Here is a 25,102-nt window from a genome sequence, read left to right on the forward strand (position 1 = left end):
GAAATCCCAGGAGGGAGTTGCCACATGGAGCCCTGGGAAAGCATGGCACGTCTCTTGCAGAGCAGGAGGAATGCTGTGCTCCCCCTCCTCGAAATCCTGAGCAGTGTTATGAGTAGGGGTGGGGGGAGTGGGGAATCATCTTGTAAGCTTGGGAGCCACCTACGCACATGGCAGATCTTGTCAGCAGCTGATAAAAGAGGTGGGAGGTGGGGAGATGTGCTTGGAGGCTCAGTGCCCGGGTGGCTCACCGTCCTGCCTCCCCCACGTCTCAGCCAGAAGGTCTGGCCCTGCTGTGGACACACACCGAAAGGAGAACCCGAGCAAGGACGTGGGGATAAATGCAGTCTATTTCAGTAGTGACGTAAAGGTGGTGAGCGTTGAGCAACTGCTTATAATAGTCATCTGATACGCTCTTCACCTCTACAAAAGCATTTCCTTTTGTTGTAAAAGCACACGCTGTTCTGATTTGCTTACTTGCCTGCTGTCCTGCACGCTCTCTGTGCAGCTTTGGCGATAAAAGTGACAATGATCACTGCTCCCAATTCAATCTTCCTGGTGACCTGCTGTCCCTAATGATACCGGATTTATAACTGAGAAGGCTTAGCCAGCAGGGTGCTGCCATCGGGAGAGTGCTGCTCTGATCCCTGCGATACAAGGAAGCAGCCAGACTCCCTCCTCACCCGAGCTGTTAAACAGACAATTATGTGTCTGGTGTTGGCATAAACACATGCAAATTAGTCACTGGAGAAAACCCCAGCGCCTGTGACAGCTGGTTGTGGTTAAGAGAAGGTGGGGGTGACAAACACCTCTGGCAGCGGGTGGCAGCCACCTGTCTGTGACACTCGGGGAGAGCACGAGACACATCTCCGTGATGACAGCCGTGTTTTGGGGAGCTCAGCATCTCGCAGGACTCGAGCAAACCTGGCCACGGCGGAGATAGCAAAGATCAAGGTGAAACCTTCAGGAGGACCTTTTTTGGCGTCTCAGGGAGGGTCTGTACTGCTCTCAGACAGCAGATGTGACAACGCTGGCACAGTGCTTGCCTTCTGCAGTGAGTGCAGTGAGGCACTGGCCTGATTTCCAGGAAAGGAGAACAGTGTGTCACATAGAAAGCACTGAAAAGACCTAAGACTTCTGCCTCAGTTTTCTGCCTCCTGCAGACGTGTGGGTGCCCGGGAGCTCAGAAAGCTGAACTGGAGAGCGTCCCCCAGCAGCGCAGGGCAGGAAGCTGAGGGCTCCTCTCCTGCAGAGCTGGTGTTGCTGTGCAGGCTGCAGGTGGTGTCCCTGCCTCTGCTGGGGATGCCTGCATGGCTCAGCATCTTTCTCTCTACAGTGCTGACCTTTGCGATAGTAGTGTGGGAACAGGAACTGCAGCTGGACAGAAGAGCTTGGTTCAAGGCCCTAGCTTTAGTGCCCAGACCCCAGAAGAGATTGCAATGCTGGTAAATCCCTCCTGCATCTTAAAACCTCACAGCATCTCTGACATCCTTTCCAGTTTGAGCACATTACAAACAGGTAGGGTTGGGCATTCTGTGTTTCCTCCAACCAACCCACCCATTTCCTATCTTCTGCACGTATGACAACTAGTGAGTTAATCCTGCAGGCCATAAACTAAGCTGTATTAGCAGACACCATCTGTCCTTTTTCATTTGCTGATGCACGACCTATTTTGCTGTGTAGTGGAGCAGGCGCTGCAGTTTCAGGGCTTGCATATTACACTGTCCATGCTGCCTGGGTATAATCCAGAGCTTTCAGTGACCTGCTAATGGGAGAAGACCCCAGTGAACCGAGTGCCAGGGATCTGCTGTCATGGGCAAGTAGGGGCTGGGGTTTGTCTCTGGGGCTGCTTGGCTTTGAAGGAGTTTTAGCCCCAGTGCCACAAAGCACCAGTTTGACATCTGCAAAGAGAAAAGCTTTAGGGGAACTTCCAAGGGCAAGAACATAACTCCCATCAGCGGGGCCAGTCCTTATCTGCAGCCCCTTCAGCAGTGCCACATCTCGCAGGTAATGCTCCCAAAGCATTTACCACCTCCAGAAGTGCTGCACTGTAGAGCTCATTCTCAAACTGAAGTCGGATTCATGGGAACAGCCCCCGTGGAGAAAGACAGGAAGAGAATTCTTCCCTGGTTTATGTAAGGGGATCTTTTCACATCTTGAAGCATTCTGGTGACCCTTGTCTGGGTACAGAAGTACAGATGTTGTTAAAGGTTATAAAACCATCAGGATATTTCCAAGCCATTTATCATACTTAACTCGAAATTTCTCAAAGCAGTTCCAAAGGTTACTTAATGAAGCAGCATTTCCTCCTGAATTTACCAACTTTTCATTTAAGTCAACACCAGTGGCAGAAATTTTCCCTGAGATGTGAAATGAAGAGTGAGGAAATTCTGTCTCTGTGTTGATAGGAGTCAGGAAAGGAACTGAGCACAGTGGGGATTGGTGCTGAGATGTACGTGGTACCCAGAAACAGGATGGTTCCTGCTCGTTGACACGTACTGGGGTCCCAAAAGCAGGCTGGGAGTTTTCAGCTTCCTGCCTCACCCAGCAGACGTGGAAGACAGAGTGGAAGGAGTTAGTCAGCCTGACCTTGGCACTAGCCAGACTCTCTCTTTCTGAATTAGCTCAGTTGCACCATTTGGGATTTCCGAGGAGCACTGAGCCTGCTGGGTAGGGCGGCCCTCTGAATCTCACTAAGCTTTGGCTATCCACAGCTCCTGCTGTGTCCTTCCTGTCTTCACTGAGCTCTGTCCAATATTCCCTCTCCACACTGTAGGCTCGAGCTCTGTGTCTGATGTGACAATAATGACTTTCCTGTGAGATGCCACGGCAGCATCCCCTCTGCTCTTCTGCTAGGTGTGACCTTCCTTGTGTGCTGCTGGGATGGAACATGGTGTCAGGAGCAAGGTTTCCTTGCAGAGTAAATCCCTCCAGCAAGACAGATCCCAGGATCTCTTATTTCTTTCCCAGTACTTTGGGAAGATAATTGGCTCAAGACTTTTCTAGATCTGAGGCAAAAGAATAAACCTTCCCCCTTCGTGTCCAGGTCCAAGGGCCTCTCCTGCGCACCGTGTGAGGAAAGGGAGCCTAGAAGGGGAGTGCTGCACCAGGACTAGGATGAACCCAGTCCTGTGACAGCTGGAGGAGGGAAGAGGAGGAAACAGCCCATGCGGTCAGCCCTGGAAAGGGCAGCTCCTGCCGAGAACTGGCTGAGGAATGTTCACATTTTCATAACCAGCAACAGCTGTGAAAAGGGGAAAGGAGCGATTCTGGTCCTTCCAGCAGCCGGGATGGGGCTGGCCCCGCAGCAAGGAAAATGCGTATCATTTTCCAGAGGGCTGAGCCAATGCTAACCAGGTGGGAAATGTATGAGCTCCTCACTGAAAATTGGCTCAGAGTTCCCTTGTCTCAGATGTGATCTTTCCTCAGCCTGGTGCTTGGCTGCCAAGCCCCTGCCCTTAGCCTGGCTCAGCCTGGAGCCGCTGTCCTCTGCTGCAGCCCTGCAGGTAAGGCATGGTTTGGAGCAGTGACTGAGCACCTGGAGGGAAGCAGGGCCAGCCCAGGGGAGCTCAGGTGCATGCAGTGCCCTGAGTGACTGGAAGGGGTGGAGCCAGGATCCCAGCCCCCGTTTATGGGCTGGCAGTGGAGGTAAGGGGGTCTTGCTGGAGATCCCTGTTTACTTGAGTACTTCTACAGATAAACAAGCTTTTGTTTGCTTGTTTGTGTGCCCACAGCTGTTGCATTTGAGCAAGTTGTTGTTTGCTGCAGGCTGGGGCTTTGCTACTCTGTTGTCACTGCTGTTACAAGCAGGAACGAGGAGTGAGCATCCTTTGCTCCTGGGCTGGCGTGGAAAAGTGGACAGGGTTCATTCTGTTGGGGTTTACTACTGAGCCACCTCTTCCTTCTCCTGGTCTGATGCCACAGCCACAAGCCCATTCTCTCCAACTTCTCTTCAGGCAGAACCCACGTGTACCACTGCCATGAAATTGCTCTTCTCCCTCTCTGCTCCCAGCTCTATCCCTCTGCCACCACAAGAAGTCCTCTTCCCCCTGCAGGGCTGATCTCATCTGTGGGTTACTATAGCTAGTGTTTAAGCAAACTAGCCCACGTTCTGTTTGAAGAGGCTGGGCTGTGCACAGCAGAAAACTGAGCAGGAGGTTTATGGGTGATTGAATGAAGACCTCAGATGCTCCACAGAAGCTAGGCCCTGCTGTTGCTCCATAGCATCCCTCTAGCAGGGAGGCAGCAGCTCTGACCGTGCCTCGTCTGTCCATGCCTGACCTCTCTAATCCAGGCTGCCATCCCGGTGCCCTGAGTGCTGGGAAAGGCTGAGTGACAGCCATTGGAAAAGGAGAAGCTGCCAAGTGCTTCCCAGCTGCCTGTGAGATACAGGGTCCCTCTCCAGCTATGCCCTGAAGTCTCTTGGGGGCAACTATTGGCAATAACAGCCCTATTTACACGAGCCAGAGACATTCTGGCTCTACACAGCCTCCCTTTGCCTTTCCCTGCCCCCTGCAGTCATGCACATTTGGGGGAATGCCTCTCAGGGTAGCTCTGACTCCTGTGCTTCCTGCTGGGACGTGCAGCTCAGCTGCAGCAGCGTGCTGGGGCTCACAAAGCTGTTTTCTGACCCAGCTGTTCTGACCTGCTCCCCCTGGATTCACAGCCCAGCACCCAGGGGTGCTGCCTGGTCCCAACGTGTAGGAGCAGTTCTCTCAGCGTGCAATGAACACCAAAACTGCAGCTGGAGAACCTGGCAGTGGACAAGGAGCAGAACCCTGTCTCTGGGCTGCGGACCAAGAATGCCTCTTTCCCATCTGAGAAGCCAAGGCTTTGAGCCCTGCCAAACCCCAGTGTTTGTTCCTGCACTTGGCGTGCAAGAGATGGCAACAGAGGCACACATGAGGCAGAAAGAGGAGTTCCAGTGAAGAGGGGAAGTGGGTTTCTCTTGGGTCTCTTTGTGACCTTGTTTGGTTTGGAAACAGTGGAAGCACGCAGAGATGCAGCAGTACACAACAAGCGTTTCTGTTGTCCCAGTGACAGAACAAACTCTGTGGTCTCCTTCAGTCAGAGGAAACTGGAGCCCAGAACCACTGTCCAGCCATCTGCCAGCTGGGATGGACAGTGGAAATCCAGCCCAGGAAGCTGATGTGTTTGCAAGGAAGCTTTATCCACAGCCATGGAGCCTTGCTATGGGCACCTTGTCTTGCGGCCCTGGTCTTGCCTTGCACTGGGCCTGCTGTATGATGGGAAGCTTTTCTTTTCTTGGCAGCAGCTAAGCCAAGGAACCCGTGGACTGGGATTTAAATCAGCAATGTGCTTGGCCATGTGAATCCCATTGACTCTGTCCTCATCTCCTTCCTTGGAGAAGAAAGCAGAGAGATCTTGGAGCAGAGCCAGGAGAGGGGCTGAGACTGATGAGAGTCAGATGACTTCAGCAGTTTCTCTGTGTGCTTCCAGCCCTTCCCAGGTAGTTTCAAGAGGTGCTGGCAGTGGCTAAAAAAGGAGTGAAGCCCTGTGCAAGTTGGGAGAGAGAGCACCTAGATTTTCCCCCAGTGATGAGAGTTAAGGGCAGGTTTATGAAATGTTGGAAACACTAATATAGCCAAGGGGATAATATTTCCATTAAGAAACAGGGAACTATTGATTACCTCAGCTATTAAAGAAATGTCAGCCTCAGCAGGGAGAAATTCCACCCTAGGTTTGGGGAGATGACAGAGGGGACCCCAGGGCAGCACTGGGAACGCACTCCTGGGTGCACCAACTGCTGGCCCTACGAGCACCAGAAAGGGTGAAGGTGGATGTAGAGCCTGTGTGTTTCTCTGCCAAAGGAACTGGAAAACATTCTCTGCAGTGGAGTCATGGCCAGGAGAGAGTGGAACAGGAAGGATTAGAATGTCTGACAGGACCTGGCTCAGCTCCCAGGGCCTTTGCTGGACCCTGGCACAAGAGCAGCTCCTCCTGGTGCCCCAGCCCTCTGCAGAGGCTTGCAGTCCACAGCCCTATTTTTTCAGAGGGGTGTTTCTTGCAGGCTGGGTACCAACAGCCAGCAGAGCACAAGCTCCCAGCGCATCCATCTATTGCATTCTGGGGAGGTGGAAATATTTGCCCTTCTGTCTCCCTTGCAAAGGGCAAAAGAAGTGCCACAAGTAGGTCCTGTGCCTAGCAGTGATAGCCCATGGTAGGGTACAAACACTGATGTAGAGCAGCACAGCTGTGGGAGAGAGCACATGAAGGCACTCAGAGTGTGATGGAGACGCTCAGCTGCTTCAGCTGATGTGCACATGCTGGGCTGTGTAATATCCACATGATCATCCCCTTTGCAGTGTAGGCAAGTTATAGGGTGAGCAGAAGGAGCTGGGGGGAAGGTCAAGGACTGTTCTTGCTTGGAGGTGGCTCTGGTGCCATTCCCCCCTGCATTTTGAGTACCCTTGAAAAGCCAAGATGAAACATGAAATAGAAGCAGCTCTAGCTGTGTTTGCAGTTCTGCATGGCCAGCAGCTACCTCAGGGACTGGAAATGCAGAAAAGCAGAGTTAACCCTTCCCAAGCTGCAGCCAGGACAGGCGAAGTCTCATCTGGGAGTGCCTGGGGTCACCTGGAGCTGTCTCCCCCCACTCCAGTTGCCCCATGCAGCACTGGAAGTTGGCAGGAGCTGCTGCCAGAGCCTATGCTCAAGCACTCCTGACTGCATTTCTCCGTGGCCCCACTGCTCTCCCCTGCCCTGTGGATGACTTGTCTTGTCGTGATCCCACAAACGCTGGGAACATGAAACTATTTTCAACAACATGGGCTCCTCACCGTTCTTTGGTGTAAAAAACAATGTTTCTTCAGCTCCACTTCAAGTTCTGCTCTGTTCCTTCTCTATCTCCATCCCACTTCTGGTTGGTGACTCCCACTGGGGTTGCCAGCTTTTAGCCCTGGAAGTTCTTTGCTTAGTCAGATACACCCTGAGGTCCTGATGGGCAAAGGTGTGCCAGTCCATCCTCCTTGTTGGTGTGGGCACCTCTGCCATGGAATCAGAACTGGAACACCTCCAGTGTTTCCAAGCATTAATGAACAAGTCAATCTCTTGGATTAATAAGAGATGAAATTCCCCCCGGACCCTGGGCCAGTCAAGTACCCGGGTACCACTAGGATGCTGCAGGGCACAAGGTGACCGTCACCCCTTGTTCCCTCTGCTCACAGATTGGATCCCCTTATGCAACTGTTACGCTAAAAGACAACATGACATGCAAAACATTTCAAGGGCTTTGTTTTCTGCCTCCAAGGTCTGCAGATTCCCAGGATCCACACTGGAGCTCTCCCAGCAATAAACGTGTACCAGGCTGCCTTCCTCAGAACGACTGCTTTCTGCACAGGCTGGGTAAGTCTTGAGATTGCTGGAGACATGTAGCTTAGGATACCCATCCCATATTCACAGTGCTGGGCTCAGCTCCAGTGCACAAGCTCTGCTTACAGCCTCCTGTTAGTTTGATGCAGCTCAGGGAGACCGGGTCTCCAAACTTCTGATTCATTTCTTCAAAGGTTTGTACTCCATTCCAAAGAGGGAACTCCGGTCCCCTTCTCCAGAGGGAGCAGGGCTGCTGCACAGTCTTTCCAGCACTGAGTAAAACACACTGATATCCTGGGAGGGGGGGATGCCTTTATAGCTTTGCTTCGGGCAGCCAGGCTCCGACCGGGTTTCTAGGAGCCTAGCCCTGCTGTGCCAGGTTGTCAGAGCATTGTATAATGCTCCTGCTGCCCAGGAACCCCCCCCCCCACGTCAGCATGCTATCCAGAAGGATGCCAAGGCAGGTCCTGAGCCCGCAGCCACCCGTAGGACCCACCCTGCCCTGCTCCCCTAGGGTCTCTTACCTTGCCCGGAGCCGTGGGATGCAGCCCTGCTCCCTCCGCAGCCTCCCTCCTCTCCCGTCCCTCTCCTCCTCCCCGCGTGATGTCAGCACGGCTCTGCCCCCGCAGCCCGCACACCCCCAGCACTCCCTGCCAGCCCCGCTCTCGCTGCTTCCCATCCGACGGTTTCCACAGCAACGAGAAGGGAATCCCATCCTCTGGTCCTCCACCTCTCAGGGCCTCGCTTGGTATCACCCACTGCAGCTCTTGCTACGAAGACCGCAGGAAGGACAGAAGACATCGGGGAAGAGCAGCAGGCAGAGGCCAGAAGCACCAGCACAGCCCCGGGGAGGGAGGGAAGGCCGAGCAGAGCTGCAGCCGGGGCTCAGATGAAGCACGGCAGTCACCGTGCATGCCTCCACGCAGCCCTGCAGGGCTCCACACTGTGCTCTTCCCACCTTCCCCGTCCATCGTCCTTTGTTCCTCAGTCTCACGTGCTCTTTCTGTACCAGGGCTGTACAGATGTGTATGTCACACTCACCCTCACACAAGCTGTACCCGAGCCGCGGTTTTGTGCCGCTTGTCCATAGTGTGCACTCCTTGCCTTTGCTCCCAGGTCAAGGTTGGAGAGCAGATATCGATCAGAAACTTAAGACCGACTCCGGGCCAGACCATCAGGAGCCATCAGACTCATTATTACCAACCACAAATCCACAGTGAAAGGGTTTTCTGCAGTGTCATTCACAGATGGTTTCATCAGGAAGGGAGAAGGCCAGATAGTACATTTTTAGGTCTGCAGCACATCTTTAATGGGAAGAGATGGCCCACGGCTTTGTCAGCCCTTCCCCCCATCCGAAATGCTGCTTCTTTTCAGCAGAAATATTGCTGCATTAGAGAACAGGTCACTTCCCCTATCAGTGAGAATTCAGTGTCCTATTTGATGCTGGTTCTTGTGCTATAAATAGGAATTTTCCCCTTTTATAGCTGCTGAATAATTTTCTAAATGAAATATGAACGCTGTTTTCAAAAGAGTGCCTGATAAGCAGCTTGCTGGAGTGAAATCGTGAACAGAAGGAATTCACAGCACCTGCAGAGCATCACATGCTAAGGAAAACACTCAAGGTCACTGTGACAGAGACAGGTCACAGAACAGATCCAACTACAGAGGACAGAGGCTTGTTTGAGCTCAACAACCCCACCACAGCACCCCAGCAATTCATTCTGTGCTCTGCATTTGGGTAAGCTGGTGATCAACTGGAAGAAGCCCAGCTCAGAGAGCCAAGAGCTGCCATCCCACACACTGGAAAGCCAGGAGGAGCAGGCAGAACAGGTTCTGAAAACAGCAGTAGGCAAGCAGCAAAAGGACAGACTCACAAACAATCAGGAAGAACATAATTTAACATCCACCATCAAAAGAAATGAGGGAAGAACACCACGAATGCAGAAGAAACATAAGCTTACCTTCAAAAGATGGAAAATGCTGATCAGAGGTACAGAAAGGTAATAAAACCATCAGAGCACAGAGACTGCATGGCTGAAGAGCAAGGGCACCCAGTTATGCTGAAGAAACCAGTCCTTTCTGGAGGAAGAAGGCATTGGCAGCCTGACCCTCTGATGTCTGCCACAGGGCCTGAATCAAAGCCCCAGATGTGAGCAGGGCTGCTACCACATGGTGCCAAGGGCGCTGGAAAAAACAACTTCTCATCAGCACAACCTCTGGGATTCCTCTCAGAACCCATGAGGGTTCTGGGGCAGGAGACCAGGAAATATCTTCAGACCCTTCACTGCAGCAGATTTTGTCCTGTGCAGTTTGGCAGTGGAGGTGTATGGTATGAGAGGAGAACAAGCAGAAACAAGACAGCGTTTGGCTTGCAGTTACTGCAAGAGAGGAAATAACAGCGGCTCCTCCACACACCAGCAGTCAGAAAGGAAGAGGGAGGAAAGGCTGGGAATGACATCAGATGCAAAAATACCTGAAAGGAGTTCTGACCACAAAGGGTCAGGTACACAGGGGCTGTGCTTTCAGCACCACGAAGAAACGAAACGAGAGACACAAAGTTAGCAAGAGACAGCATTGCTATGGTGATATAAAGCACTGAAGCACACTCGGCAGAGAACATAAAAGGAATTACAAGCCACATTTTTAGCTGCACAGAAACGTCCTTGAGATAGGATCAGGCCGGAGGACCCACCCCACTCAACTGTTAGGACGTCATCTGCTTCCCTTCTTCCACGCTGTCCGCAGGGCAAAAAGGACACAGCAACAGATACAAAATGTAAAGGGGTTATTTTATTATTGATTCAGAGGTTAGACAAGGCACCATTTGATCTAGAAAGAAATGCAAAAAAAGACCAATGAAGTGTTATTTGTGCAGTCAATTAAGAAGGGTTCTTTTGCATTTCTTCAGCATTATGTGAATTCCAGCTTGGTGGAGATCACAGAGAAGCCACCTGATTGCCAAGTGAGGCAGGCTTGGACTAGCACTGCAGCCCCTCGGTTCAGCAGCAGCAGTGTTGAGAAGTGTGTGCTGGGGTGGAGGAATGCAGCAGAACGAGAAAAACAAAGCTTCCAGGAAAACACCACAGCATTTTTTTTTTCTTCCCCTCCTCCTTTTCTACTTCAGAAAAGAGTCATTTGTTCGTTTTGGTCCTTGCTGACAGGAAGCGGCTTTAGAAATCACAGCACACCTTCAATAGCCTCCAGCATCTAAGAGCCAGTAAGATGAGTCCTGAAAGTCCTGGAGAAGCTTGGAATTGTACCTATCCCCACCCCTGCTCCGTGTCAGTGACCTGGGTCTGGTCACTGCCAGAGATGCTTCTGTTCAATAGTTTTGCCTTCCTAAACATTGATTTCTAAGGAGAAGGCCACCTCCCCTCCGGAATGATTCTGCTGAATAAGAAATACAAACAAAAAACACCCAAGCCAACCCCTAGCCCCCTTGTTTACCACCTCCTTCTTCCTTCCCATCAGTCGTACCCCCCCTCCCAGCTGCCCTCCCCTGCACCAGGGGAAGGCTGCAATGGCTGATGTAGCAGTGTGCAGCATTTGGTGGTGTCTCATCTGGTTCACGGAGTCACTCAGCTGGAATAAATGGGAACAAAGAAAAAATAAATTTAGGGGAAAAAACAAATGGTTTATGGCATAAAAGGCTGTTGAGCTGGATGCAAAGAAGCACGAGGGGGAAAAAGAAATGGAGAGTGGAAGAACATTGTTCTTGCTGGGGGGTAAAACCTCAACCAGACAGGAATGCCAACTGGCCAGGAACCCTGCAATATGACAGCATATAGGGTGCTGTGGCTCTTTCTTTGATTCTCTCAGGATACGAAGATAAAAGCTGCTCCCACTCAGTTTCAGAATGGTGAGACCACACACCTGAGCTGTCCCTTCACGGGAAAACACTGCAGGTGATGAGGTAACAGCCATCTGGGAACCTTGGGCTGCTGATGAAACCAGCACCCTTGGTTACTTTCAAATCCCCTCTCCCCACTCACATGCTTTCAAGAATAAGAAGTGAACTGCTTTCAGCTTCTAGCATTATTTCCAGTCTGCTGAAAAGGAAGAGGGCCACTTTCCTGGAAAGGATGTATGAGGACAGAGTCATTTTTAGACAAAAGAGTAACCAAGAAGAAATGCAAGGGATTGCAGAGAACCAAGTGCCTGTTCTGGACACACAGCTCAGCACACTGAGGGAGACACGCCGTCTCCTTCAAAGAGGAGAGGACTCAGGAACACCGAATCAGTGAACACAGACCATGTAAGGCCAAAGGACAAAGTTTTATCTGGGCCAATCTGCATTTTCACTGAGGTCTTGTAGGCAGGGCTGGAATCACACATGGGCAAAGGTTGTCACCAGCCTTGTGAGGCTCTGTGGGGCTGTAACAGCACGGAGATGTCCAAGCACGAACCACAAATGGACAGCAAGGCCGAAGTGTTCGACTTGCTCAAGAAACGAGTACATTTCCATGAGCTCATAAAAAAAGCCCTTGGCTAAAGGCACGTGAGGCCAGTGGTTAATAACTCTGTCCCCCAGGCCTTGAAAAAGTCATTTGTTTTGCAGTAAGTGTTTATTTAGACTTTGGGATCAGGGGAAGATCAACACACCTTCCCTTGGCCGAAGCCAAAGGAAGGGTGCAGGGACAGAACTGACACCCAAATCCTTTTCTTGTCCTCCAGAGATCAAATTGCTGCAGTGACTGCAGCCTGCCTGGAGCCTTCACGCTGTTCATTTTTAAAAAGCCTCTCACTATTATTTGCTATTTTGGAGTTCACACCTCGCCACACCTGAGCTGGAAATAGAATCCACAAATGAAAAACTGAAAACCCCCATTGTCACTCGCACTATTTTTGCCCCACAAACAGCATCAGAACGGAGACAGAACCGTGCTCTTGGGGAACCTGCAGTCCCACAGGGTAACGCGCATTCAATGGAAACAAGTCCTCACCCAGCCCTGAGCAGCAGCAGGCTGCACACAGCCGAGCTCTGCCTCCCACTGCTGCTCATCCTCTGGGGAGCCAGGAATAGCTGGAAGTACAGCCGCTCCTCCTGCGGAGCTCCAGCACTCCAGGGAATCCCAGACCCACAGGGGTGCAGAGCTCAGCTCCGGCGGCCGCACCGCGCCCTCTATGGGCCGAGGCGCCCACATCTGCAGACTGACGTTCACATACACTGAGATGGAAACCGTGAACAGCTTGTTTAATGGAGAAGTAGCAAAGCCCTGCCTCGGGCTGCACCATCCCCTCCTCTTCTACTCTACTTAGCTCTTCACTCTCCGTGGCCCCAAAGAGACAGAGAGAGAGACAGAGACGCAGAGAGACAGACAACGGCGAGCTCCACCCAGGGACGGAGCCCTAAATGAACATAACCAGGTCTTTACATGTTGCTCTCGAGAAGGCTGCCAGGATGCTAGCAAACACCACATCGGGAGACTGGGAGGCATCCACTGCAGTATGGATCCCTCGCCTGCTGTAGTAGGAGACCAGGGGGGAGGTCTGAGTGTGGTAGGCCTTCAGGCGGGTTTTCAAGGCTGTTTCGTTATCATCTGATCGGCGGATCAGGGGCTCTCCAGTGACCTGGGAGAAGCAAGGGGACAGTCTCTAGCTGCAGCCTGGTGCACTCCCCCCTTCTCTGCGCAGCTACAACCCCTGCTTCCCCTCCTCCAAGGCGTGCCACAATGCAGAGCTGCAGAGGCAAGTCCCAGGTGAGCACAGGAGAGCGGCGTGAACCCAGAGCAGCCAAAGCAAGTCCCAGAGCCATCCCTGAAGAAAAGGATTCAGCACGATGGTCTTTCCCTCACACACCATTCTGCTTGCTAAGAGGAGCCCCAAACCAGCTACGGTGGCTCCCCAAGAGAGAAAGCAGTAGTGACTGCAACTTCAGCTACGGACAGAGTCCACCAAGTAGTGACGTGGCAGAGCCCCCGCTCTGCAGAACAGCTGTACCCTTCACTCACCCCTCTAGGCTTTGCTCCCTGCAGTACTGATGGCCTTGGCTGCCCAGGCAGTTCCCCACACTCCCCAGAAAGGCAGGACAGAAGGTGGGAGAGAAGGAAACAAGTTTTTTTTTTTTCCAGGGATGCTGCAAAGCACCAGCTAAACCCAAAGCAATGTAAGCTGCAGCCTCGGAGCTCACATACATCATCCTTCATGTGCTCTTTCGGGGGTCTGAACTCCTCGTGATAAGAGCGTCCACTCGCTGGGTGAATCAGCCTAAGACAGAAAGCAAGTGTCAGCAAAGAGGCCCTGTGCCAGAAGGGTGAGGTCCCCTGAACCTGCCAGTCATCAGCACAAAGACACCTGCAGTAGCAACATAATTAACCTCTCTCTATTAGGAGAACATTTTCTTGCTGTTTTGGTACCAACAATCTCTTCAAGTGCTTGGAATAAAGAAGAGTTGCACTGGGAAATGGAGGAGCACAAAGCTGAGAGTGCCTCAGCAAACAGCAGGAGACATCTGCATCTCTGCACAGCCACGGCTGATCCTGAGCAGGAGGTTTTCAGCAGTGCCCAAACAGAGTGCATAAGGGAGAAGTAATGGCAGCAGACATTAGCTGCCAGACAGCAGGCTTAAGGGCTGAGCTGGGTCACCAGGGTGGTTGATCCATATCAGCAACAGGCTGTGTTCAGATTGGCCCAGGCACAGAAGGCTCAAACAGAGCAGAAATCCAATACAGGGCACGCTACAGGGCTGGTCTAAGCACTGTGAGAACGACCAAAATGACAAGAACACTCCCATGAACGAGGAAACCCCACCCTGTGTGCAGAGCTTTTGGGAGACAGGAGTTACCGTCCGGTGATTCTCCGTATGAGCAACGAGTCAGGGATGCTGAACTCGATGACAGAGTCCAGCTTCTCTCTCCTCTTCTCCAGGAGCTCATCCAGCTGCAAAAGCAAACACCCAGCTCAGAGAGGCAGATACGAGCCAGGGGCTCCCTGCCTCCCAGAAGAAAGGAGCTGCCCGTGCAGCTCACGTACCATTTCAGCCTGCTTCACCGTGCGTGGGAAGCCGTCCAGCAGGAAGCCGTTCTTGCAGGGAGGGGTGTCAAGGTTGTTCTCAATCAGCTCCACCACCATCTCATCGCTCACCTGCAAAGAGGAGCGGTGGGTGCGTGGTCAGGGCAGGCACCAGGGCTTTACACACAGCTGTGCACAGAGCAGCTCTACTTGTGCCAGCACCCAGCCTGCACCAGTGCCTCGTTACAGCTGGTCCCAGCCCCAAAGGCAGAAGCATGGGTCAGTGGTGCAGGGTGAAAGCTGCACGCTCTGACATGCCCACATCCAGGGTGTGCTCCCTGGCTAATGAGCTAATGAGGCAGTTCACAGCAGGGACACCCCGGCCTGCACAGGGATGTAGAGCAGTGAAGTTACAGCACTGGTGCAAAGGTTGTTGTTCAAAAGGGAAAATTAATCTTAAGAGAAATTCCCTGCCTTTTTTTTTTTTTTAAAGCCAATTCTCAATACAACCACTGATACCAACATAACCTTTACTTCCTGTTACTTTGTACCTTCACACACACACCTCTGAGTAAGCAGGCCCAGCCAGGAAGGACAAAGCACGTGAGCTGCTCACTGAATCTTGTAAGCCATGTGTGAAGGTAAAAACCCAGATAGCAGCTGACAAGCTCTGGCCGTGCTGGGCTGCTCTTCCCCCATCACAACCTCAGTACACCTCAGGAATCAGTGCCTTCTCCACGCTGCAGCATTCCAGGAGTTCTGCCAGGTGCTGCAGCCCCAAGAACGGGTGTTTGTTCCACTAGCAGCTCCTTATCACCAGCAGGTGCTCACAGCTGAGACCCAGCAGGATTTGGGAACACTGTCACTGCACAGAAACTGGACCAGGAAGCATACGGGCAGGGAGCAGCATGGGTAGAGCAACAGCTCCTTGGGGAAGGGATTAATGCATAATTCAGCATAAAAAAAACAAACATCCTGACTCCAAGTGCTGCTGTGCTCCCATCTGAGTTATCACAGTCAGAACACACCGCCAGGATGCACAGCACAGCACCCCCAGCCTTGGACATGTGGCAGATAGCAGCACTCTCACCAGATAAGGTCCCTATCTTTCACAACCAGACTCAGTGTTGCAATGCACGCTTTAAGCTAAAGCTGGACTCGTGCCACCTCGTTCCTGAGCCTGCAGTCTCCTTGGGGCATTCGGAGCCAGTGAAAGCTAGCAGCAATGCCCCAAATCTGCACACACTGCTTAGCTGTGGGGCAAGTCACCATGGTTTGTGGCCCCCCAGGTTTGTAACGCAGAGCATTACAGCACTACGCTGTAACTCCCACAGCAATATTCCTAAGCCATTACAGCTACAGGCAAGCAGAACAGCTGGGATGCAGAAGAAAGGTGGAAGTCTTCAACCCCACAGTGGCCCAGACACCACACGAAGAGACACCAGAGCTGCAGAGAAGGGTTTCACACCCTGCAGCTCCAAGGACAAACCTTCACACGCCACGGCCCAGCCTGAATCCCTGCAGTGTAAAAGCTCCGTGGCAGAAAGGAGCGACTCAGGGCACAGAGGCTGCTGGCAAGCAAGGAGGAGCCTGACGAGGGAGGATGCTTTTATAGGATGCTCCTCTTGCAGGGTAATAAGGAGCACCTCCACCCTACGACCTGCCCTTCCTGCAGGTGAATTTTGGCTGCTGTCAGCCTGCACCCAGCACGCTGCAGTTACCCACCAGCTTCCCCGAGTCCATCGTCTCTTTGAGCCGCTTGCCCAGCTCGGACCCCGAGGCCACCATGGCCCGCAGCATGTCCCCCGTGGCCAGGTGGCAGACGCAGTACGACTCGGCCAGCTTCGGAGCCTGCAGGAAAGGACAGAAGGTGAGAACCCAGCGCGGCGACCGCAGGGGCAGCACCGCGGGGTCGGGTCGGGGTCTGGGCAGGGACGGGACGCGGCCGCTCCGAGTTCGCCCCCTCCTGGGAGCGGTACCCCCCGGGTTCAGCGTCACAGCGGCGGGACGGGCCGGGCCGGGCCGGAGACACGTGGCTCCACGAAACCCTACAGGGGCCGGGACAAAGGCCCGCACGCCGGGCGCCCTCGCGGGGCTGCCACGCGCGGGCCCGAGGAAGGCGCGCCCCGCGTGGGCGCAGCTCGCTGCCCCTCACCTGGGTGCCCTTCCCGGCGCCGGGCGGCCCCAGCAGCACCGCGCGGATCCCCCGGCGGAGCCCCGCGCCCGGAGCCGGCCCGCGCCCGGAGCCCGACTGCGCGCCCGGAGCCATGGCCGCCACCGACTGAGCCTGGCGGGGTCACGCACGGGTGGGCGGGGCCACGCACGGGTGGGCGGGCGGGGTCAAGGGAAGGGGGCGGGGTTACGAGCAGAGGGGGCGGGGCTACGCGGGCAGTGCTGCGTGTGACAGCCGCGGGTGTTCCCGCGTGCTCGGGGCTGTCCGTGGGCGGTGGTTGGGAGCTCACGGTGTGACACTCCGTGCAGCGCTGCCGGGCCGCATCCTGAGAGCTGTGCGTGGCTCGCAGCTCGCTAGCCCGTGTGCTTTGCGCTGAGTCCACGTGGATCTGCTCCTGCGCTGCCTGCGTTGCTGCGTGGGCACAAAAGGCCTTCGGTACTCGGAGGGACCCTGTGCCCCACTTTAGGGAGCGTCTCTGTACAGCACTTACATGGCTGCAGCTCCTCCTGGTACCACGGTGCTGCTGGAACAGGGCGGATTTCACTGAAGAAGAAAGCCTCTCTGCCCGTGGCTGCCAGGAGAGCCCGTGGCAAAGCCAGCACTGAATACAAGGACACAGGCTCCGGGTCCCTTTCATCTCCTGCGCGGGGGCAGTTGCTCCTCCATGCTCTGAACGTTGTCTTCTCAGCAACCAGAGAGAAAGAATTGCAAATTAACAATAAGAAAAAAACGCACTCAGCCCGTGGTGTGAGGGGGAGGGAGCAGTGGAGCCGTTTCCAAGCACACAGATGCAGCCAAAGCCGGGACACGGCATCTGCGTGTTTGGCAGAGCTGGGTCTGCTGCCGGGAAACACTGGCAGCAGCACGAGGAAGGGCAGAGTCAGTCCCTGCCATCTCCCTGCCCGCCTCCCCTAGCCAACATCCCAACCCCCGAGGCGCTGCTCAGCTTTTATCTGCACAGAGCCTGGTTTCCCTGGAAGCGGTGCTTCAGAGGTATTTTTGGCACTCTTCCCCCCAAGGATCCCCGCGCACGCGATGCACGCGCAGCCACAAGCATCGTCAGAGCAGAGCCGGGCTGCAGGCAGGCTCACAGCTCTGTGCCAGCCGGCGGGGGATGAGCTACCAGCGCACCGGGGACGCGGTGAGAACCCAGCGTGTCTGCAAGGGGCAGCCCCCGCCGTGGGAGTGGGCGTGGGGGGGGGAATGGTGCCCGCTCTGCTCCGGGAAAGGGATGAAGGATGCTCGGAGGCGGCTCAGCCAATGGGGTGCCCGGGCTCGGTTGCCACGGCCACAGCTGTGAGGCAGAGCAGGAGAGGGTGCTGAGATTTGAAGGGTGCGGAGCTCCCCCGTCTGCAGGCTTGGCTGGTTTGGGGTCTAGGGGCAGGCAGGAACTGGGGAAGGATGAACTGCAGCTGAGGGCAGTTTGTTCTTGTGGGAGACACGGGCATAGTCTGCTGAAATGTTCCTAAGGGGGGGGAGCTGCGGGGGCTGCTGGCTTGCCTGGTGCAGGGAGGAGGGGAAGAGAGAGCAGTGCCCGGAGGCACTGGGTTTGGGAATGGTCAGAAATGCCTCTGGGGAGTGAAGTGTAAGACAGAGGAGTTGCTCTCATTTTCTGAGTATAAAGGTCTTGGAGCCTTCCAGCCCTTTCCCCATCGCTGGGCTTTGCTGCTGGTGCTTGCTCAATGTGTTTCAACACGCTGCTGCTCTGGGGTCACTGTGGTCTTTCTCCCAGTGCCTATCTGAAATGTTGTAAGTAGGTCCCTGCAGAGGAGGAGGTGCTCTGAGGAATGAAACCTCTGTCTCCTGCTCAGCTGTGATCAGAGGGACACTTTCCCTGTAAAGCCCTGTGGCTAGAGCTGGCTCATCGGGGTGGAAATGTTCCCTGTGAGCTTGTGTTAGGTCTGCAGCTCTCTAGGTTGTGGGATGTGCTGGATTCAAGGAAAGAGGCTGCTAAAGCTGCTCCATGAAGCATGTGAGCCAGGAAACACAACTGTGCTGCCTCGCTTGTCCTTTTGTTCCACACACTGTGTCATGGGGGAGAAGTGAAACTGGAACCACAGTGTGGATCCAGACCACGTCTGGGTTGGTTGGTGTGGGCGAGTGGTCTGTGCTGTGATCTTTAAAAATGCCTTCCTTTTCTTGAGGCTTGTGTGTCCAGAAGTGGGTCTGAGACATTGGCAGTTTGAAAACCACAAGGAAACTTCTCCCCCTGAAACATATGGCAGGTCTAACTACATCCCAGAGCACAAAGATAGGAGTTCTGGGATATATAAATCACTGGCTTTACAGTGAAGTTGGCTTTGTTGTTCATGGCATTGGTGCTGGAACTGCTGCTGAAAAAGACAGCTGCTGTGAACAAAAACACAGAGCTCTGCACTGCAGAGAAATGTGCCTCCTCCCCCCGGAGAGCATGCTTTAACCCTAGCAGTGCTCGGAGGTGCTGGGCTGGAGGAGAGCAGCGGAGGGCTCTCCTCAGGGCAGTGCTACCCCATCCAGCCCTGTGCAGGGCCAGGAGGCACTCTGGGGGCAGACAGGGACACGCACACGGCCGGAGTCTCCGGAGCCCTGCCTCTAACATCTCCTTTTTATTCCAGTGAGTTGCATCCTTGGAAGCCATACTCCACTCGAGGAGGCTTTACACTAGTGTTCTCACACCCTGACCATGAACGGGTACTTGAATGAATCCAACTTCATGCTGGTGGAGGAGGGCTTCACCAGCAGGGACCTCCTGGAGAGCACCCTGGCGGAGCTGTGCCAGTCGGTAAGGGCGGGCGGCCCCGCTGCTCCCTGTGCCCTCCCCCCTTTGCAGAGGTGGTCGCAGAGTGATGACTGCTGCTCACCCCGGCTTTGTCACAGAGCGACCAGCAAGCCTTCTTCGTGGCAGACCTTGGGGACATTGTGAAGAAACACCTGCATTTCCTGAAGGCTCTGCCCCGTGTGAAACCCTACTTCCCTGTGAAGTGCAACAGCAGCGGGGGGGTGATGCGGCTGCTGGCCGAGCTGGGGGCAGGCTTCGCCTGTGCCAACAAGGTATGGCTGCGGGGGATCAGCTTGGGATGTGCATTCTTTGGGCGTCTGTGGGGGAGTGGCAGAGGTCACCCTCATTTTCCACGTTTCCACTCGCTCACCAGCATCTACATCAGCATCTACATCAGCAAGTCTCCCCCTGCTGTCAGAACCCTGCCTACACAGCCCAGAAATCCCCGTCCTGTTTGTCTGCTGGTTCGGGCTTGCTCCCTTTGACCGACATTTCCTACTGTCCCGTCTGGCAGGCACGGCGGTGTCAGGATGCATCCCTGCCGCAGCCGTTCCCTCTCGGTCGTTTTAGGACTGAGAATAAAGCTCCCTGGTCCATCCTGCACACCGTTACGTGATGCCCAGATTCCCAGGGAGAACCAAGTTAAGCCACTTACTGGCACACAATTAAACAGGAGGAGAAAGTGCAGGGATTCATTGCTGCTCAGATCAGCCGTAACTCTGCAGCTCGCTGGGTAGATGTGTGCCAAACCTGCACCTCCTCAGTTGTTCCACTTGTTTTCTCTCCTCTTGGTCTTGTGCTGCATGTAAACACCTTACCTCAACCTACCCATGCCAGGACAAAGCCCACTGCGATTCCCTTGAGCTCTCTGTAGATCTTCCCTGCAGAGCTCAGACTGCAGTGCTGGTGCTTTGCCCTTTGCAGTGCTACAAGCTGCCTGGGGCCCACAGCCACTCATGGCCAAGCACAGCAGTGCTGGTCCCGGAGTGCCTCACGTGTGCTGTTTCCCTGCAGACAGAGATTGCAGAGGTTCAAAGCATTGGGGTCCCAGCTGACAAGATCTTCTACAGCAGCCCTTGCAAGCAGGTTGCCCACATCAAATATGCAGCCAGCCATGGTGTGCAGCTGATGGCCTTCGACAATGAGGTGGAGCTGGGCAAGGTGGCCCGGAACCACCCACAAGCCAGGTAGGTGTTAATGCAGAATTTGAAGGTGCCATTGGACAGTGGGAGTTGGAGAGGTGGTTGTGGGGTGGTGGAGGACCCCAAGACTCCTCAGCAGCGTTTTTTTTGCTGTGCAGGATGCTATTGGGTATTGCTGCTGACTCCAGCCCCTCTGCCCATCCAAACATGATGTTTGGGGCCACACTCAAGTCCTGCCGACGTCTGCTAGAATCAGCAAAGGAGCAGGATGTGGAGGTTGTTGGCATCAGGTAATGCATGTTGCTTTTGTCCCTTCGGGGTGCTGAGGCTGTTGGGCAGCCCTGCAGGGAGCTCTGCCCTGCTAGAACAATTCAGGAGTCCACATAGCACTGCAGGGCTGCAAGGTCTGGCAGCGTGGTGGGGGCTGGCACCTAGGGAAGATGACCCTTGTTGGCACCAACTGGGGGCACATGCGGTCAGCAGAGGGGGGCTCAGTGGAGTGGGCCAGGCAGACTCTCCCAGGAAGGTATGTGGGAAGCACTGAGCTGCTCTGGTGGGGATCCCTCAGCACCGTGTCCCCTTTCTGCCCCCATGGAACGGGCAGCCCTTCTGAACAGGGACTGTGCCCTCAGCTTTCACCTCGGGAGCCACAGCCTAGAGCCCCAGGTTTTTGCCCAGGCTGTCGCAGAGGCACAGCTGGCGTTTGACGTGGGCGCAGAGCTGGGCTATCAAATGCACCTTCTGGACATCGGAGGGGGATTTCCTGGCACCGAGGACACCAGAGCCCAGTTCGAGGAGGTATGTGGCTCCCAGTGCTGACTCTGAGCAGGTAGAGAATGAGGCTGGAGCTGGTTCCCTGCCCTGTACTGAGCAGCATGACTGAGTTCGCCCCTTCACATCTTCTTCCCATCCAGATTGCTGCTGTGATAAACTCTGCCTTGGACATGTATTTCCCGGAAGGCTGTGGGGTGGAGATTGTTGCAACACCGGGGCGGTATTATGTCACCTCAGCATTCACTTTTGCAGCCAGCATCACCAGCAAGGAAGAGGTTCCCATGGAACAGCCGGGCTCTGATGGTAAGAGGGACCATGGGACAGATCTGCCCCTGTGCCTGTGTCCCCCTGAGCCTCTTCCAACTCCCCAGGGGAAGAGTCCGGCAGCAAGAGGAGCCTTGTCTATCACCTCAGTGATGGCATCTACGGCACCTTCAGCTGTGTCCTGTTTGACAGTCCCTGCCCCAAGCCTCTGCTACGCAAGGTGAGGACCTGGCCTGGCTATGGCAGAGCCCTGCAGAGCAGCACGGTGCATCCTGTTGTCCTGTGCTGCTGAGTGCTCTTCCCATGCTGTGAGATCTGCTTTGATCTGTGCAGTCCCTGAGGAGCAGTTTTGGGTCTGATCACTGGTCCCTGTCTTCTTAGGGCAGGCGGGGAGTTGTCATACATCAAGCATTTGTGTCTGCCTCTGGGCTCGGGATGCCAGCACGGGGCTGTAGGTTAGGCTGTACAGGTTCTGTGTGTCCACTTACGAAGCAAAGACCCTTTGAGAAAGGTGAAATCCACCCTTTTAGGCTGGCCTTAAACATGGTGAAAGAGCAGCAGTACTGACCTATCACCAGAGCTTCATCTCCTGCTTCTCAGGGGCCACTTAGGATGGTGCCTGGGGTGGTGAGACACGGGAGGGCCCTTCACTGCCATTGTCAGTTCTGAAGCCAGTCTGTCGCCTACTGGGTTAAATTTAAGAGCACGTCCTGTTCTGGGGCCAGGTTCTCATGTGTAAAACTGCTTGGTGCCGTGGTGCACATGCCCTCGTCTCATATGGCCACACGATCTGTCCCCTGCAGAAGCCCTGCCCAGAGCACCCCTTGTGCAGCAGCAGCCTCAGAGGTCCGCTGGGGCATGGAGAAGACCAGATCACCGATGATGTGGAGCTGCCCGAGCTACAGGATGGAGAGTGGCTAATTTTCCAGGACATGGGTGCCTACACCATCACGACTTCAGCCCTGTGCAGTGGGTGTCCCCGACCACATGTCACCTATGCCATGTCCCGCCTGGCCTGGTAAGAGTGAGTCCTGTGTGAGCAGGCCGAGGGCAGGACTGCCTATGGGGGACACTGAGCTGCCCTTGGTCTGGGCTCCCTGCCTGAGGGAGGGCGGCAGATCTGGATTAACCACCCCGTGGCATTTTGTGGGTGGGTGCCCCCTGCTCCCTCCGGGTAACTCTGCCTGCAGGAAAGCCCTCCAGCTCCTCCAGGGGAAGCCGCCGCCTGCAGAAGACGACCACGAGAGCGCCTGCACGCCGCTGTCGTGCGGATGGGAGATGGTGGAGTCCCTCTGCGTCCCCCCCGTCTTCACCCCAGCCAGCATCATCTGAGCAGGGGAGGCCCACGCCAGCACCCTGCAGCCACGGGGCTGCGGTCAGAGCTCAGCGTGGCACAGTCCTGCTCCTCCTGCTTGTGCGGTGCTGCATGTGCTCAGCGGGTTTGGGTGCTTTTGTAGGAGTTATGGTAATAAATGGGTGTTGAGCCTGGCTCGGGTTTTGCCATGAGGACCCCCCCTGGCCATCCCTCCCCTCCCTGTGCCTCGGGTGGCGGAAGATCCGGCTTCGGTGAGCAGCTGGCTGCGTAATGAGGCTGTGCTCATTAGGGATGCCAAAGCTGTCGTCCCCAGCCTCAGAGGTGCCCCGGGGCATGGGGGGGATGTGAGGACAGCAGGTGGCTTCTGGGACGTGGGTGCTGCTAGGAGGAGGCCGATCCTCATTGGGAGTATTAATTAACCCTCCTGCCTTAATGAGCACTCCTGCCCATGGTACCCCGTGGTCACAGCACTGCAGTGGGCGGCCACAAAAGACAAAGGATGCGGGCACTGCGAGAGCCTGGAAGCTGGGGGGACACGGGCGGCACTGGAAGACACGGGGGGACAATGGGGACACGAGGAGCGCTGGAGGCAGCGGGGGACAATGGGGACACGGGGTCCGGCTGCGCGGGGACCCGCGGGGGGCGCGGCGGCGGTTTCCCCTCCGTGCCGGCAGGGGGCGCTGCAGGGCGGAGTGCCGTCCGCACCGCCCGTCTCTCTGGTTTTGCCGTCAAGCGCGGCGCGGGTGTCGCGGTTGTGGCCGCGCTTGACGGCGGGCAGCGTCGCGAAAGGGCCGTGAAGGACGGCGGCGGGGCCGGGTCGTTGCCCGCGGCGGTGTCGCGGTAGAGTCAACGTCGGGAGCAGAGCGAGCGTCGCGGCAGCGCCATGCCGTTCTGGGACCTGCAGCGGCAGCTGGGCATCGACGTGGACCGCTGGCTGCTGCGGCAGAGCACGACGCAGCCGTACGGGGCGGCCGGGGCGTGCCACGCCTTCGAGCGGGAGTGGGTGGAGTGCGGGCACGGCCTGGGCCAGACCCGCGCCCGGCGCGAGTGCCAGCCCGAGTACGAGGACTTCATGGAGTGCATGCACCGCACCAAGCTGGTGAGCCGCGCCGTGCCCCGGTACCGGGCCGGGGAGGGTTAGGGTTATGGTTAGGGGGCCCAGCGCTGCCGTGGGGCCCCGGGACCCCCGGAGCTGAGGGTGCCCTGAACGCGGAGGTGCCCGAGGCCGTGGCCCTGGGGCAGTCCACCCAGCTCCATTCCCACCCATCCATTCTGTGCTCCTCTGATTCCGTGTCTCTGTGTCTCTGTCAACTTTTGTGTGCCTCGGCAGGCCCAGCGGCTGAAGAAGATCCTGGAGCAGAGGGACAAGATGATCAAGGAAGGGAAGTACACCCCCCCCGAGTACCACAGGGGTGAGAATGACACCCGGCCCTGAGCTGCAGGGACCGCCGAGGGACCCAGCACTGCTCATCTGCAGCATTGGAGCTGAACTGCCTGAAGGAGAGCGCCGGACACGATGCGGTTCTGCTGCAGCTGTCCCACATGTGGCAGTGCTGGGGAGGGCTCTGCCAACAGCACAGAGCAGAGGGGAACAGAGCAAGTGTTGGGCATCACTGCTTTGGCTAGTAAATGTTTGCTTGGGAGCAGCGTTCTGCTCTGTTTTGTCTTTCTTTCTGAATCGAGATAACTTCTGAGTCCCCCTGAAATGCTGCCCTGATGCTGAGGGCGAGTGGGAGCTGCTGCTGCTGCTGTGCCCCTGTGATGGGAACCATTGTGGGCTCCTCTGTGCTCACAGCTGCAGGGAGGGCGGTCACCCCTGAGATGGGGAAGCAAAAGGAGTAAAAATCTCGTCCAAATGTGTCCTGGAAAACTTCTTTAAAGAAAAGCCCGGTGTGGTTTTGCAGGCAGGATGTGTTCAGTGTGTGCTGGGCTGCCCCAGGCTGCTGTCCACTCAGTGGTATTGGCCTGAGAGGTGAAAACCTGGCTGCAGCAGCTCGCTTTGACGGGGATATGGGCAGCAGTGCTGGACTCTGTTTCTCTCCCACCCCTTCGATCCGTGTGAGGTTCCCCCAGCAGTGGCTGGGAGGCTTTGCTCTGAATGCCATGCGTCAGCTCGATCCATTGAGCACTGAGTGCAGCTGCCCCGGGGCTCTGGTGGCTGGGACTGCCCACACCAGTGCTTTTCCTGCTAAAAGGAAGATTTTTCCCCAATCCCTCCAAATTCAGCACAGTTTTGTAACAGCATTAAAGCAGTGGAGTACCTGGAAGTTGAGAGGGGAAATAACTGTGCTTTAATCCAGGGTTTTAATACCAGTGATTGTGGGTTTAATGCTTAATCTTTGGTCCAGGTGGAGCATGTGAGGTTCCCGATCCTCACAAATCCCCACGCCGTGGTG

General features: G+C 55.4%; 3 protein-coding genes across 5 annotated transcripts in view; 2 read left to right on the forward strand and 1 right to left on the reverse strand.

Annotated features, from left to right (window-relative positions):
* The window catches only part of NDUFS5 (NADH:ubiquinone oxidoreductase subunit S5), a 27,775-nt gene extending 3,423 nt beyond the window's left edge, over window positions 1-24,352 (forward strand). Inside the window, exons 2-3 of the mRNA XM_065744713.1 lie at window positions 23,587-23,805; window positions 24,037-24,352. Coding sequence (XP_065600785.1) covers window positions 23,590-23,805; window positions 24,037-24,141 — 321 coding nt within the window. The 5' untranslated portion in view covers window positions 23,587-23,589 and the 3' untranslated portion in view covers window positions 24,142-24,352. The remainder of the gene's footprint in view (window positions 1-23,586; window positions 23,806-24,036) is intronic.
* AK2 (adenylate kinase 2) lies at window positions 10,100-16,549 on the reverse strand. 2 transcript variants are annotated; one of them, XM_065744694.1, is made up of 7 exons: window positions 16,436-16,549; window positions 16,006-16,131; window positions 14,302-14,412; window positions 14,114-14,208; window positions 13,464-13,536; window positions 12,705-12,900; window positions 10,100-10,911 (listed from the first exon to the last, which is right to left on the reverse strand). In XM_065744694.1, exons 1-7 carry the CDS (start codon window positions 16,547-16,549, stop codon window positions 10,904-10,906), a joined length of 723 nt encoding a protein of 240 aa, XP_065600766.1. In that variant the 3' UTR covers window positions 10,100-10,903. The 2 variants fall into 2 exon arrangements, with proteins under 2 accessions (XP_065600766.1, XP_065600765.1); XM_065744693.1 differs by lacking the exon at window positions 10,100-10,911 and having other exon boundaries at window positions 12,491-12,900.
* AZIN2 (antizyme inhibitor 2) lies at window positions 19,052-22,723 on the forward strand. 2 transcript variants are annotated; one of them, XM_065744659.1, is made up of 9 exons: window positions 19,052-19,214; window positions 19,310-19,483; window positions 20,226-20,398; window positions 20,512-20,643; window positions 20,986-21,151; window positions 21,268-21,430; window positions 21,499-21,611; window positions 22,195-22,409; window positions 22,582-22,723. In XM_065744659.1, exons 1-9 carry the CDS (start codon window positions 19,116-19,118, stop codon window positions 22,721-22,723), a joined length of 1,377 nt encoding a protein of 458 aa, XP_065600731.1. In that variant the 5' UTR covers window positions 19,052-19,115. The 2 variants fall into 2 exon arrangements, with proteins under 2 accessions (XP_065600731.1, XP_065600732.1); XM_065744660.1 differs by lacking the exons at window positions 19,052-19,214; window positions 19,310-19,483 and adding an exon at window positions 19,886-19,944.
* Window positions 24,353-25,102: the final 750 nt, after the last annotated feature.

This window comes from Cyrtonyx montezumae, unplaced genomic scaffold (genome assembly GCF_038088225.1).
Source record: "Cyrtonyx montezumae isolate F1298 unplaced genomic scaffold, pur_monq_1.0 scaffold_31, whole genome shotgun sequence".
NCBI lineage: Eukaryota > Metazoa > Chordata > Aves > Galliformes > Odontophoridae > Cyrtonyx > Cyrtonyx montezumae.